The sequence below is a fragment of the Macaca fascicularis genome, chromosome 19 (genome assembly GCF_037993035.2).
Source record: "Macaca fascicularis isolate 582-1 chromosome 19, T2T-MFA8v1.1".
Taxonomy (NCBI): Eukaryota; Metazoa; Chordata; class Mammalia; order Primates; family Cercopithecidae; genus Macaca; species Macaca fascicularis.
The window spans coordinates 22,171,349-22,187,311 of NC_088393.1; the positions used below are offsets into that span (position 1 = coordinate 22,171,349).

Genomic DNA, 15,963 nt, shown 5'->3' on the forward strand with positions numbered 1-15,963 from the left:
CCCTAAAATCCAGACATAAAAATGTATGTGCCAATATTTTTCTTTTAAATAGAAACAAGGAGTTGGCAATGTATACTTCTAACGGCACTATGTTATACTGGGGAGAAGGAAGTGCTGTGTTGGGTTAATATAACAGATTTTTCTTTTTCTTCTATGTTGCTTTTTACATTGTGTTCACCTGGGGCACTTCGCACACTTAACTCATTTATAAATTTTCCAAAAATGTGTTTTGGTCAGTATGTTTTTGTTACATTTTATATGTTTTTGAATAAATTAGAGCCTGTGGTATTTTGCTATGCCATCTTGCTTATGTAGTGTATACAGTTTTATAGGTTAGATTTGTAAAAAATATTTACCTGAGTCTAGTAAGTGGAGTAATTTGTTGTTTTAATTTCTTTTAGTTATGTGTTCTCATATTGCTGAAGACCTTTGGCCGGAGCAAGACATAAAAGATTTTTCCCAAAAAGTCATACTGAGGAGACATGATAAATGTGAACATGAGAATTTACAATTAAGAAAGGGCTGTAAAAGTGTGGATGAGTGTAAGGTGTGCAAAGGAAGTTATAATGGACTTAACCAATGTCTGATAACTACCCAGAGGAAAATATATCAATGTGATAAATATGTGAAAGTGTTCTATAAATTTTCAAATTCAGATAGACATCAGATAAGACATACTGAAAAGAAAACTTGCAAATGTAAAGAATGTGGCAAATCATTTTGCATGCTTTCACAACTAACTCAACATAAGAGAATTCATATTAAAGAGAATTCCCACAAATGTGAAGAATGTGGCAAAGCCTTTAACAAGTCCTCAGCCCTTACTCGACATAAGATGACTCATACTGGAGAGAAACCCTACAAATGTGAAGAGTGTGGAAAAGCTTTTAACCGGTCTTCACACCTTACTCAACATAAGATAACTCATACTAGAGAGAAATCCTACAAATGTGAAGAGTGTGGCAAAGCCTTTAACCGGTCTTCACACCTTACTCAACATAAGATAATTCATAGTAGAGAGAAGCCCTACAAATGTGATGAATGTTGCAAAGCCTTTGACTGGTCCTCAGCTCTCACTACTTTTACTCAACATAAGAGAATTCATACTGGAGAGAAACCCTACAAATGTGAAGAGTGTGGAAAAGCCTTTAAACAGTCCTCAGCCCTTACTCGACATAAGATGATTCATACTGGAGAGAAACCCTACAAATGTGAAGAGTGTGGCAAAGCTTTTAACCGGTCTTCACACCTTACTCAACATAAGGTAATTCATACTAGAGAGAAACCCTACAAATGTGAAGAGTGTGGAAAAGCCTTTAACCGGTCTTCACACCTTAGTAAACATAAGAGAATTCATACTAGACAGAAGGCCTACAAATGTGATGAATATTGCAAAGCCTTTAACTGGTCCTCAGCTCTTACTACCCTTATTCAACATAAGATAATTCATACTGGAGAGAAACCCTACAAGTGTGAAGAGTGTGGCAAAGCCTTTAACCGGTCTTCATACCTTATTCGACATAAGATAATACATACTGGAGAGAAACCCTACAAATGTGAAGAGTGTGGTAAAGCCTTTAACCAATCTTCACACCTTACTCAACATAAGTTAATTCATACTGGGGAGAAGCCCTACAAATGTCAAGAATGTGGCAAAGCCTTTAACCGGTCTTCACACCTTACTCAACATAAGATAATTCATACTGGAGAGAAACCCTACAAATGTGAAGAATGTGGCAAACCTTTTAATCGTTTCTCATACCTTACCATACATAAGAGAATTCATGCTGGAGAGAACCCCAACAAATGTGAAGAATGTGGCAAAGCTTGTAACCATTCCTTAAACCTTACGAAACATAATTCATAATGGAGAAAAACCCTACAAATGTGAAGAATGTGTCAAGGCTTTTAACTGTTCATCAATCCTTACTAAACATAAGGGAATTCATAAAAGAGAAGCCCTACAAATGTGAAGAACATGGCCTGGCTTCTAACAAATCTTCAACATTCACTAAGCACAAAATAATTCATGCTGGAGAGAAACCCTTGAAATGTGATGAATGTGGCATAGCCTCTACCCAGTTCTCAACTCTTACTAAACATGAGAACTCATGTGGAAGATAAAACCTACGAATGTGAAGAATGTGACAAAGCGTTTAAAAGTTCTCAACTCTTATTACACATAATTTATACTGGACAGAAATCCTAAAATGTGAAGAATGTCACAAAGCCCTTAACAAGTCCTCAATTCTTAACATATAAGATGTTTCATGCTGGAGTGAAACTACAATCTTGAATGATGTCACAGTGCTTTTCACAACACCTCAAACTTATCTAAACGTAAAAAGAAAAAAAATTTATACTAGTGCAAAACTCTAGAAATATAAAGATTGTGAAAAAACTTTTAAATGGTTTTCACGTTTGATTGCAGGTAAAATAATTTATACCGGAGAAAACTCCAAGTGTGAAGAATATAATTTTTAACCAGTGTTCACAGCTTATTGTACAGGAAAGCATTTATAGTTGAGAAATGGTGTACAAATATAAAGAATGTGGAAAAGTCATTAATATCTGCTCACATATTACACAACATCAGAGAGTTCATACTTAATAAAAGTATTATAAATACAATTACTTTCAAATGATCTGTCAGAAATGTAAGCCTTTAAAGTGAAGAAGAGTTTATTCTGAGACAAACATTACAAATATAAAGGGGGTTGTAGTGCTTTTACTTGTATCATTTTATTGTACACATTTTGTACTAGACAACCCTGAAGCAGTTGCTAAAATTTTGTTCAGCATTAGGAAATTTATATTGGAGAAGAATTCAACAAATGTAATGAATTTGGAAAAACATTTTTCCATAACTATAGCTTAGAAAATGCCAGAGCTCATACTAAAATATACTTTTGCAGATGCAATAAATACAAAGAAATATTTAATTCAAATTGAGTTTATATAATTATCAGAGAACAGTAGAAATAGCTAAGACACTGATACTTCAGACATTGCACTAAATCAGACTGCTGTGTATAGAAAATCCAAAACTACTGTTGGTAAGTAAATTAATTTTATATAACTTTAAAATGAGTAGACATTTCTTTGAAAAGTCATAATTACACTCAAGTATACTTTTTTGATAAAATCATAAAACTTTTAAAAAGTAAATAATGATGTAAGTCAACTCTCAAATTACTTCATGCTATTTCTTCATTTCTGTTGTATTCACCTGTGAAAGCATGTGATTAACTATTGCTGCATCAGAGATACGAGAGATACTTTATTAGGTGGGAATTACACATGACCTCTTCTATAAAAGAGTAAGGACACTGAAATGTAAGATGCATAGGAATCTAAGTGAAGAGGCTCTTTGTGGTTAACTTAGTGATATATGAGGTAGTTGTTCAGAGTAATATTCTTTCAAGTTATGAGAGAAAAACATTTTTAATTTTAGTTAAATGTAAGTTAAAATTAACTAAAATAGTACCATATAATGTTACTGATTGTGCTTTTATGTAATAAAATGCAGTACATTAAAAAATTTTTAGATTATGTGTGGACTTAATTTATAATTAAATATTTTCTTTTACCACATTAAGACTATTGTACATTCTGGTCGGGCACAGTAGCTCATGCCTGTAATCCCAACACTTTGGGAGGCTGAGGCACGCGGATCACTTGAGGCCAGGAGTTCGAGACCAGCCTGGCCAACATGGTGAAACCCTGTCTCTACTAAAAATACAAAAATTTAGCCAGGCATGGTGGTGGGTGCTTGTAATCCCAGCTATTTGGGAGATTGAAGCAAGAGAATCACTTGAACCCGGGAGGCAGAGATTGCAGAGAGCCAAGATCATGCCATTGTACTCCAGCCTGGGCAACAAGAACAAGACCCTGTCTCAAAAAAAAAAAAAAAAAAAAAGACTTGTGCATTCAGTGGAGCATTATTACTCCACTAACTTTAACATACCCACCTTACTCAAGGGTGTAGGTAAAATACGGTAACAATATACTATTTGGCAACATAGTGGAATAACACCTAGTAATCTCTTCTGCCAATGGCTTCAAATTGCAAATAAGTTAAAAAATATTTTTCCCATAGGTTACATTTTTATCCTTTTTTTCTTAAATTTATTCTTTTTAATTTTGTGGTTACACAGTATGTGTATATATTTATGCCATATATGGCATATTTTGGTACAGGTACATAATATATAATAATTACATCAGGATAAATGAGGCATCCATCACCTCTAGCATTTATCCTTTTTATTACAAATGGTTTGATTAGTAAAATAACAAAAATACTATTAGTTATTTTAAAATATTAAAAGTACTTTATTTTAAAATTTACAGTTCTTGACTACAGGGTCATTTTCATGGTCATAATAAAATTTATATAGAAGTATAAATAAAATTGATACATTTCTAAGTCCTGAATAAATATATAAAGAATTTGTGGCCCAGCGTGGTGGCTCAAGCCTGTAATCCCAGCACTTTGGGAGGCCAAGACGGGCGGATCACGAGGTCAGGAGATCGAGACCATCCTGGCTGACACGGTGAAACCGCGTCTCTACTAAAAAATACAAAAAACTAGCCGGGCGTGGTGGCGGGCGCCTGTAGTCCCACCTACTCAGGAGGCTGAGGCAGGAGAAGGGCGTAAAACCCGGGGAACGGAGCTTGCAGTGAGCTGAGATCCAGCCACTGCACTCCAGCCTGGGCGACAGAGCGAGACTCCGTCTCAAAAAAAAAAAAAAAAAAAAAGAATTTGTTACTTCTTTTTCTTTGAACATGTTTTCTCTGCCTGCAAACACATACAGGCTTTTAGTTTCGATTTACATAGAGTTAAATATATATATTACTCTAAAAATAAACCTTAGGTGTAAGAAAATTATGAAGTAAGTGTGTGTATGACTATGAGCTTGTACCCATTTTCGGAAAGAGAAAGCAATATTGGAACAAAAATTCTTTTAATAAGGTGACTTATTAGAAAACTAAAAACCTTGAAACTCTTGAAAGCAAATCTATACTCTGTGCATTGTGTTGAATTCATTGCTGTAAAATGTTAGGGTTTATGGTTCAGAATCTCCCTATGCACATTCTCTGTTTTTACTTGTCTGGTACCCGTAATTTTACGGGCTAGACCTGTAATTTTCGCGTTTTGTATTTTATGAAGTACTTATTATGTGAGCTGGTCAGGGATTTTAAGAATTATTGTTATGAAATTTAAGAGTACACATAAAATGATTTTTACATGTCATTAAAAAATTAGTGTATCGTTATATTTTAACATTTGATTTTTATTGGAGAAACCTGTATAAGCCTAATTTTCTTTATTGTTTCTTTCACTTTTTATAATTGACACAAGTAAATCTATTGAGGGAGCTAATTTGCTTTGGTAAGTACTAGGGAGACTTCATAAGTCATGAGGATGTTTTTACATATAAATGTAGCAAACAAATATGACAGTTCTGAGTAAAACATGCTTTATAATAAATCATAAATATTTTTGCTGGAGTTAGTTTGTAACTTCAAGTCAGTGATGGAAAGCAATGGTGAAGAAATAACATTGATTCATCATGTGGAGAAGACATTTTCAGGCTGCAAAACTGACTTGCTGAATTTAAAGACAAATTCTGCTGCTTTTCTTTTTTTTTTTTTTTGAGATGGAGTCTCCCAGGCTGGAGTGCAGTGGCATGATCTCGGCTCACTGCAAGCTCACCTCCTGGGTTCACGCCATTCTCCTGCCTCAACCTCCTGAGTAGCTGGGACTGCAGGCGCCCGCCACCTTGCCCGGCTAATTCTTTTGTATTTTTAGTAGAGACAGGGTTTCACCGTGTTAGCCAGGATGGTCTCGGTCGCCTGACCTGGTGATCCGCCCGCCTCAGCCTCCCAAAGGTTGGGATTGCAGGTGTGAACCACCGCGCCCAGCCTGCTGCTTTTATTTTCTAATGATCTTCAATTTTGTCTTATGTGTGTTCCAACTATATATGCATCACAGTCTTTCCTTTTTTACTGTGTTATGACTAAAGTTTTCTCATTGTTGTCTTAATGCCTTGTCATTTTACATGGTAGTTTGTAGGTTCTAATGAGAAAGTTGGTATTTTTAATGCAGTGAATAATTGGTTTTAACTGAAGAATTTGCTTATCAATAAAACTGTCAGATTAGTTAATTAAGAGAATAGCCATACATGGTTAACAAGTGAAAAGATTACATCAGCTTTGTTTTTGTTTTTGTTTTTGTTTTGTTTTGTTTTTTTTTGAGACGGAGTCTGGCTCTGTCGTCCGGGCTGGAGTGCAGTGGCCGGATCTCAGCTCACTGCAAGCTCCGCCTCCCGGGTTTACGCCATTCTCCTGCCTCAGCCTCCCGAGTAGCTGGGACTACAGGCGCCCGCCACCTCGCCCGGCTAAGTTTTTGTATTTTTTAGTAGAGACGGGGTTTCACCGGGTTAGCCAGGATGGTCTCGATCTCCTGACCTCGTGATCCGCCCGTCTCGGCCTCCCAAAGTGCTGGGATTACAGGCTTGAGCCACCGCGCCCGGCCCATTTTTTTACAAAGAAAAACAAAAAAAAAAAAAAAGTTTTTTTTTTACAAAAAAAAAAAAAAGTTTTATTCTTACAAAAAACATGGCAAATATAAAATTTATAAAAAAAATAGTATTTCAGAAATTAGATTCTAAATAGAGTTAATGGTAAATGAACAATTTTAAATTTAATTTCCTGTCATATATTTATAGCACAACTTATATTTCTATGTAGAATCTTTTTTTTTTTTTCTTCTGTTTTTGAGATGGAGTTTCGCTCTCTCTCCCAGGCTGGAGTGAAGTGGCCCAATCTCAACTCACTGTGACCTCCACCCCGCAGATTCCAGCTACTGTCCCACCTCAGCCTCCTGAGTAGCTGGGATTACACCACGCCCAGCTAATTTTTGTATTTTTAGTAGTTTTGGGGTTTCACCCTGTTGGCCAGGTTAGTCTCAAACTCCTGACCGCAGGTGATCCACCCGCCTCGGCATCCCACAGTGTTGGGATTACAGGCATGAGCCACTGCGCCTGGCAGAATCTTCTATTTTTAAGTGTGAATGTTGAATGTGGCAAAACAACACAATGATCTGTGGATTTGAAATTTGGAATAATATTTATATTACATCTTGATAAAACAATTTGGAGAAATTCCACTTTTTTTTTTGAGATGGAGTCTCGTTCTGTTACCCAGGCTCGAGTGCACTGGCGCGATATCAGCTCACTGCCACCTCCACCTCCCACGTGCAAGCGGTTCTCCTGCCTCAGCCTCCTGAGTACCTGGGATTACATGCATGCATCACCATGCCCGGCTAATTTTGTATTTTCAGTAGAGACGGGGTTTCTCCATGTTGAGGCGGGTCTCGAACTCCTGACCTCAGGTGATCTGCTCTCCTGGGCCTCCCAAAGAGCTGGGATTATAGGCGTGAGCCACTGGACTTGGCTGGGAAAATAAAAATTTTAAAATTAAACATATGTGAACTTTATCTGGGTCATCAGCTGTGGGTGCCCAGGAGAAATTATTTTACATTCTTGGAACTTCAGGATTCACTATTAATAAAAATTACTATTTCCCCCAGGGCTGTTTTAATTTATACATGGTAGCTATAAGTATTTTTTACTGAAACTTTTGTCTAAATATATTATAGTAAATACTAAGAATAAAATTATTCATTTTTCAAATATTTTATTATAATTGAGTGAGTATATTTTGTCATATTTAATGTATTTATCCTGTTTTTAAAATGCCAAAATAAGAATTTTTTTGAATACCAGACTAAGAGTTTCTATATTGTGACTTTGCTAAGTTTTGCATATGATTTTGACTGCTACCATTGAACTTAGGTTGAATATTAAACCCACTTTCGTTTAGCTTGTGTGGTTTTTGGTTCATTTGGAAAACAAAATATATTAGACATGAACTGTTGGGGTAACTTGGCTTCATTTTTGCTCTCTTTCTGTTATTATATCTGGGGCTTTAGAAATCACTAAGATTCAGCCAGGCATGGTGGCTCACATCTGTAATCCTAGCACTTTGGGAGGCCGAGGCAGGCAGATCACCTGAGTTCGGGAGTTTGAGACCAGCCTGACCAACATGGAGAAACCCCGACTCTACTAAAAATACACAGTTAGCCAGGCGTGGTATCACATGCCTATAGTCCCAGCTATTCGGGAGGCTGAGGCAGGAGCATCACTTGAACCCGGGAGGCGGAGGTTGCGGTGGGCCAAGATCGCACCACTGCACTCCAGCCTGGGCAACAAGAGCGAAAATCCATCTCAAAAAAAAAAAAAAGAAAAAGAAATCACTAAGATTCAAATAAGGTTAGTTGGGAATCAAGCAACAGAAAATCCCAAAAATGACTCAGAAAAATAGCTACTGGATAGTGCTTTCAGTGAGATTTATATGTGAAACAGGCCAATAACTTTTACAAATTTATTGCAAGTTCATTAAATGTAGAAAATAATTGCCTGCAACATATTAGGCACTTGTCTTAGTCTATGGCATCCCTAGCTTGGGGAAGCTGACATTACAGAAAAGAGTATTGCTACCGTAATGAGATTTGGAATAAATACTTAACGTGCTTTTAAACATTCTCTTTAATAATCCTTAGAGACATGTCATTCTGGCTCAATTCTTTTAGTATAACTGTCTACAATTCTAGAGACTCAGTCCCATCAAATTTAAGCCATGGCGTTTTCAGCTTTTTATGTTTATTTTTAGCTAGTGAGCTTAATAGTTGATATTATTATATTGGGGTCCCCAAGGCAATCTGGGCCTTAGTGCCGACCATCCTACCTCATCTTTTTTGTTTCACATGCTCTGTCGTTGAATCCCTCTCACTCTATATTTGAGCCTTTATGAGGCTTCAGTTTGGAGGAACCAGAGGATTGGGTTTCTATATATAGTGAGTTGAGAATTAGAATCCTCTTAAGGATAGAGATTTTACATTTAGTATTTACAGTACAAAGCAGTATTTATAGGATGTAGACATATTTTACTCAAATATAAATAATTTTATCAATATGCCAATGTGGTCAAAATAACTGCATCAACTTCACCCAATGTTCTGCTTCAGACTCTGCCAACACAAAGATCAATATGTATGCATTTGTGGATGTTAGGGTTTTTTTTTTTTTTTTTTTTCTGGTGTAGGTTTTCATTTGCTTAAATTTTTAAAGATTTTGTTCCTACATTATGCTGCTGTTAAGCTAAAGAAGTACATCTAACTGCCATTAGAATAAAGATAGTGATAAGAATGATGACTAATCTTAACTGCTCTCTGCGACAGGGGGCACTGTTTTGGCAAGTCGGCAGTCAGATCTCCCTCAGAGGCCTACGTAAGGGTCTCCAGAAAAAGGTGGCCATCATCTGAGGCTCCAGTTGCATGACTGGAGTTTAATGGCCTGAATGCAAGAAAAGACAAGCTGGGTTATTGGAGGACATGTATTAAAATGAAACAAGAGGGTAATGACAGCACAAAAATCCTAAGGCTGCTGACACACCCAGATAAGAGGTGGCTATAGTTATGCCTGCTAAGATTTGGGCACATGGGGCTTGGATTTGGTTAGCTCCATTGCTCTAATTTTCTCAAACATAGAAACCTCCAGATTATGGGCACCCTAGTTACTCCTATCACCTGACAGGATTTGCAGGATAATTGCCCAGAACTGAAATGTGGATGCAGATTGTTACATTAACCATTCCGTTCTGTTTCTTCTGCACTATAGCTGGAGATCACTGTTTGATTCACAGGAATAAACAGGTTAGTCTAAATTGCAAGGAAAAACTTAAAAACTAATGAGACTATAATTTAATGACAAGTGTATAAGTTTGGAAACATAATTTTTCTTTCCAGTTCTCATTTTTGTTAAAAACAAAATGAGTCCGTCATGATAGGACTGACTTATTTGCAAAATAAAATTTAGTCTTATACTTGGCCTGATTGTTTGTATAAAGTGCAGGAAGAATAATTATTTTTAAATAGGCTGTTAAAATTCACTTTGATGGAACTCTGCTCTACAAGGAATCTATGATAGAACTTTTTAAAGCCAAGCCTCCTCCTGGGTTTGTACTCTCAAATACCGATGAATTGGGTGAATTCCTTTCTTCTTGAGGTCCCAAGTATATGGGGTTCCTGGGCCTGTTACAAAGTAACATTTTTTACTCACCACATGTTAGGAACCCTGTACAGGTACTGTGTAGACAGGTGTGAGACCAGTTTGCTCAAAGAGCTTTTATTGGCTCTGCAAGTTGAGCCTTATTCCTTAAAGGGAAGCATAATTTTTCCAGCCTTGGTAAAACAACCAGTTTCTCCATTTGCACCCTGTTGCAAAAGAAAATGGATTCTTATTGCACTGATGCAAACAACCATATTATCATAAGTTAAGAACACTCACAGATAAGTTTCCAAATTCTGTAGAAACTAGCCAGAGAAAAACAAATATGCTCCAAATTTTGTTCACAGGAGTATACTTTACTCAATTATTAAAGGCTGTAAATAGCTCAAGGTAAGTTTCCTTGACTTTGGAAAACAAAATTAAAAGTAGCAATGTTTGAAGCAAAAAGCTGAAAAAAAAAATTACTTCAATTTCCTATTAGTTTAGTCCATTGAGCTAATTTTTGTTCTGCTTGATATTCATGAACACTTTAGCTCTTCATGAGTTCTGTATGTTTTTTCCTTATTTCAATGTCACAGTCTCTAAAGTTATCAGGAACCTGTATTTGAGAGCACCTGTTAAAGTCCTATAGCTGATTATAAGCCATCTTTTGAAAAAGATGAACACAAGAAAACAATTGTCTGTGAATGACAACGTGTCCAGGGTATAGTCCAAAACACAATTGAGGCCAGGCATGGTGGTTCATACCTATATCCCAGCACTTTGGGAGGCTGAGGCAGGCAGATCATCTGAGGTCAAGAGTTTGAGACCAGCCTGGCCTACATGGTGAAACTCTGTTTCCACTAAAAATAGAAAAATTAGCCAGGTATGGCTGTGGGCACCTGTAATCCCAGCTACTTGAGAGCCTCAGGCAAAAGAATGGCTTGAACCCAGGTGATACATATTGAAGTGAGCTGAAATTGTGCCACTGCACTCCAGCCTGGGTAACAGAGTGAGACTCCATCTCAAAAAACAAACAAACAAAAAAAACCACAATTGACAAATAAATTTTGTTATCTGTTTTACAACATAACAACCTTAATTGTGATTGATAGCATATATTTAGACATTAGAATTCTAGAAATCCCATACAATTTTGAAACACACATTAATATCATTCACTAAATTATGTGAAGAAGATTAAACATTATTTTGGCAATTCCATGTACCTAAACATGTCAAATAATTCTGATTTTTTCTCTTCTGGATGCTCCAGGGGTTCTCTGTATCACTGAAGCATCCAAAAACTAGGGATCAGGAAAGACAACCTTGAAGCTGAAATTTGATTTTGGGAAGCCTGTCAAATATTAGAGGTTTTAAATACTTGATATTATGAAATACAATTTCAAGTTACCATAAGTTATTTATTTTGCCAAAATGATAACTTGAAAATTTTAAAACAAGGCAAAAGCCTTTACTCATTAAGAGGGAAGACTTAGCTTTCTAAATAATTTGTCTTTTGTCTTTTCTTTGGCAGTCTACCTGTAAGGCAAACAGAAATGTTTCATTAATTTTTCTTTTTTTTTTTTTCCAGACAGTTTTAATCTGTCACCCAGGCTGGAGTGCAGTGGTACAATTTCAGCTCACTGCAACCTCCACCTCCCAGGTAAAAGCAATCCTCTCACCTCAGCCTCTTGAGTAGCTGGGTCCACAGGCGCACACAACCATGCCCAGCTAATTTTTGTATTTTAAGTAGAGACTAGGTTTAACTATGTTGGTCAGTCTGGTCTTGAACTGTGGCAGGATATTTTATGGAATCAGAGAGACCGAGGGGTTGAGGAGGATATTTATTATTTAGGTGCACCGGCCCAGTTGGATTAACATCCAAAGGACTGAGCCCTGAACAAAGAACTAAGTTACCTTTTAAGCATTTCGTGGGGGTGGGGGAGATCTGTGCAGGGGGAAACATTTACAGAAGTGAGAAACAAAGACAGTTATTCAATTAATTGAGACATGCATTACATCATTTCTTATTTTTTAAGGAAAAACATGTTTTACGACTTGAGTTTATCTGTCTAGTGACCTTGCAGCTGCACAGCTAGAGAAACAGGGTCTTCACAATGCCTGGGAAAGGGAGAGATAAGGATCGCTAGCCACAGAAAAACAGGCAGTTAATTTTTAAAGGACTCCAGCCTTTCTCTTTCTGAGGGGGAATTGGATTTTCTTACATATAACTGAGTTGCTGTTTATACATTCTTTAATTTCTTTTAATTCCTGTTCCAGAACTCCTGACCTCAGGTGATCCACCCTCCTCCGCCTCCCAATGTGCTGGGATTACAGGCACAAGCCACTGTGCCCAGCCATTATCTTTTACTATTACATGAAAATCTTGTACAAGGAAGAGAAAGCCACGTTTTACTCTTGCATTAGTCTACTATTAATATCAAATCTAATTTTCTAATGAAACTATATAGACAATTGTATTCAATATTAGTTTGACCATAAGGTAAGATTCTTATGAACGTTTTGTAATCCTTTATAAATTTGCTAAAGCACAGACTAGTGCCTTACGGAAACGTTTTTCTTTTAGTTCAATGCAGAATTTATGGAATAACAAGTATATAATACCCTTTTGAATTTAGTCAGTATGTTCATGCACAGAATTTCTTTTGCAATGTTAATGTTTACAGTTCATCCACAATTTGTTTAAACCGTCAGTTTGTTTGTTTGTTTTTTTGAGACAGAGTTTTGCTCTTGTTGCCCAGGCTGGAGTGCAATGGCGTGATCTTGACTCACCAAAACTCCACCTCCCAGTTTCAAGCAAGTCTCCTGCCTCAGCCTCCTAAGTAGCTGGGATTACAGGCATGCCCCACCACGCCCGGCTAATTTTGTATTTTTAGTAGAGACAGGGTTTCTCCATGTTGGTCAAGATGGTCTTGAACTCCTGACCTCAGGTGATCCACCCGCCTCGGCCTCCCAAAGTGCTGTGATTACAGGCATGAATCACCATGCCTGGCCATCCTTCAGCTTTATCTTATCTAATTCAAAATAATCCTTTAAGCCTAGGCAAAAATGTAAACTTTCATCCCTTTTATAATCTTTTACTGAAACATATTTTACTTGTTCTTACACAACTGGCATGTAAATTCATTTTTAGTGGTTTCGATTACATGTTATAATGGTAACTTAGCAATTTTAAACTTTAAAACCTGGTAACTTATTTTAGTTATGTACTAACGGCTGATAAAGTTTTACTGTTTCCAGCAAAGTTGGCTGGGCTCATCTTGAACTCCTGAACTCAGGTGATCTGCCCACCTTGGCCTCCCACAGTGCTGGGATTCCAGATGTGAGCCACTGCGCCTGGCCTTATTCAGCATTTTTAACATTGGGTGAGGGTCTTTAAGCTGAGGCTAGTTTATCTCTGGTCCTGTCCTCACCAGCATAAAAAACAACATTCTTGACATCTGGATATAGTAATACATAGGTAGACTGATAAACAAATATGAAGAGAATTATGTTTTTTATGTAAATATTTATGTATACAAAAGATGTTAATCAAAAGACATTTTCAATACATCAGCCAATTTTGAGGACAAAGATGAAAACTTCTCATCTATATGTCTCCGTATCATCAAAGGCTTGAACACACCCAAACAATGTTATGTGTAGATATCAACAAACCTTCACATTTATAGGCATGGCCTGGGAAATACGTTTTTAGTACTACCATTTAAGTCTTTGTGTCCAGCTTAGAATTTCAGAACCCTGCATTTCTTCTCCTGGTATGCATGTGTTTTTCACATCCACAATTTTGGGCCTGCCTTGATTTCTCTATTTTCCAATTTGGCTAATTGGCTCATTATATCCTCCCAAGCTAAGCTAATTGGCTTATTGTTATCATCTGGGTTGTGCTAATTGGCTTATTGAATTCACCTGGGCATCAGGGGAAAAAAATGATGACGGCTGACCTACTTTTTTTTTTTTTTTTTTTTTTTTGAGACGGAGTCTCGCTGTGTCCCCCCGGGCTGGAGTACAGTGGCGCGATCTCGGCTCACTGCAAGCTCCGCCTCCCGGGTTCACGCCATTCTCCTGCCTCAGCCTCCTGAGTAGCTGGGACTACAGGCGCCCACTACCACGCCCGGCTAATTTTTTTGTATTTTTTTAGTAGAGACGGGGTTTCACCGTGGTCTCCATCTCCTGACCTTGTGATCCGCCCGCCTCGGCCTCCCAAAGTGCTAGGATTACAGGCGTGAGCCACCGCGCCCGGCTTTTTTTTTTTTTTTAATGGCGTCTTATCTGTCGCCCAGGCTGGAGTGCAGTGTTGGGATCTTGGCTCACTGCAACCTCTGCCTTCCAAGTTCAAGTGATTCTCCTGCCTCACCCTCCCCAGTAGCTGGCATTACAGGCACATGCCACCACACTTGGCTAATTTTTGTACTTTTGTAAAGACTGGGTTTCAACATGTTGGCCAGGGTGGCCTCGAACTGTTGACCTCAGATGATCTACCTGCCTCAGCCTCCCAAAGAGCTGGGATCACAGGCGTGAACCACTGCGCCCAGTCTGATGTTCTTTTTTTTCCTGAGGTTTTTTACAAGACAGATGCATAAATGAACATTATGTGGACATACCCAGGTGAATCATTTTGTGTATATGTTTATCTATTCACCTCTTTTATATGTACAAAAAATAGCTCCTAAATGAAAATTAGGTCTGACATCATTTCCATTTTTTAAGCTGAGGCTACTTTATCTCTGGTCTTTTGTTCATCAGAATGAAAAATATTCTTAACAATGAATAATTTTATGACTTTAGAGAACTTTCTGCTCACAAATAAGAGCAACAAGGAACAATCCTTTCTTTGTATATATTAAATAAATAAAGATATATTTCAGAGTATACCTCCACTTGTATATTCTTGTGGATACAGTTTAATTTGCAAATAAGATTTTACATATATGAAAGGTTTTTTTTTCCTTTTTTTGTTGAGATGGAGGCTCATCCTGTCACCCAGGTGGGAATGCAATGGTGCAATCTCGGCTCACTGCAACTTCTGCCTCCCAGGTTTAAACGTTTCTCCTGCCTCAGCCTCCTGAGTAGCTGGGATTACAGGTGCCCACCACCACACCCAGCTTTTTGTATTTTTAGTAGAGATGGGGTTTCTCCATGTTGGTCAGGCTGGTCTCAAACTCCTGACTTCATGATTTGCCCGCTTTGGCCTCCCAGAGTGCTGGGATTACAGACGTGAGCCACCATGCCTGGCCGAAAGGTTTTTTTTAATACTACCCTCAGTACAAGTAGCTATCAATACCTTGACCTTCTATATTTTTTATTTTGCATGAATATGGACAGAATGCTAGATAGATGATTATAGATACACATAGGTAGAGAAATATTTTAACACATACATGCAGCATTATATTAGTTTGTCTATGTAAATGTTTATGTATACAAAAAATGTTCAAGTGACATTTTCAATTCCTCAGCCTATCCTGGAAACAAAGATGAAGACATACTTTTCACCTAGATGGTTATATACAATTATAGAGTGAAACACAGTCACACAATGTTATTTATAAACATCAACAAAACTTAATGTTTATGGTCACCACCTGGGAAATAAAGTTTTAGTACTGCCTTATAAGTCTTTATGTGTAGCTTACCACTTTAGGGCCCTGCTTTTCTTCTATCTGTATGCCTGTGTCATTCACATCTGCTAGTTTGAGCCTGCCTTGATGCCTCCACTTCCCAGTTTAGATAATTGGGTGCTTATATTAACCCGAGCTGAGTTTATTGGTTTACTGCTATCACCTGTGCTGAGCTAATTGGCTTACTGAATTCACCTGCACTG

At 37.4% G+C, this 15,963-nt stretch overlaps 1 protein-coding gene across 3 annotated transcripts in view; it reads left to right on the forward strand.

The window, feature by feature from the left end:
* Nucleotides 1–3,546, forward strand: part of LOC102141277 (uncharacterized) — a 33,848-nt gene extending 30,302 nt beyond the window's left edge. The window contains exons 4-5 of one of the 3 annotated variants that reach the window (XM_074026610.1): nucleotides 402–1,720; nucleotides 1,885–2,517. In XM_074026610.1, the coding sequence (XP_073882711.1) occupies nucleotides 402–1,720; nucleotides 1,885–2,124 (1,559 nt within the window). In that variant the 3' untranslated portion in view covers nucleotides 2,125–2,517. Of the gene's footprint in view, nucleotides 1–401 lie in introns of all 3 variants that reach the window. The other 2 variants (XM_074026611.1, XM_005588597.5) reach the window with 2 other exon arrangements.
* The last annotated feature ends 12,417 nt before the right edge of the window (nucleotides 3,547–15,963 follow it).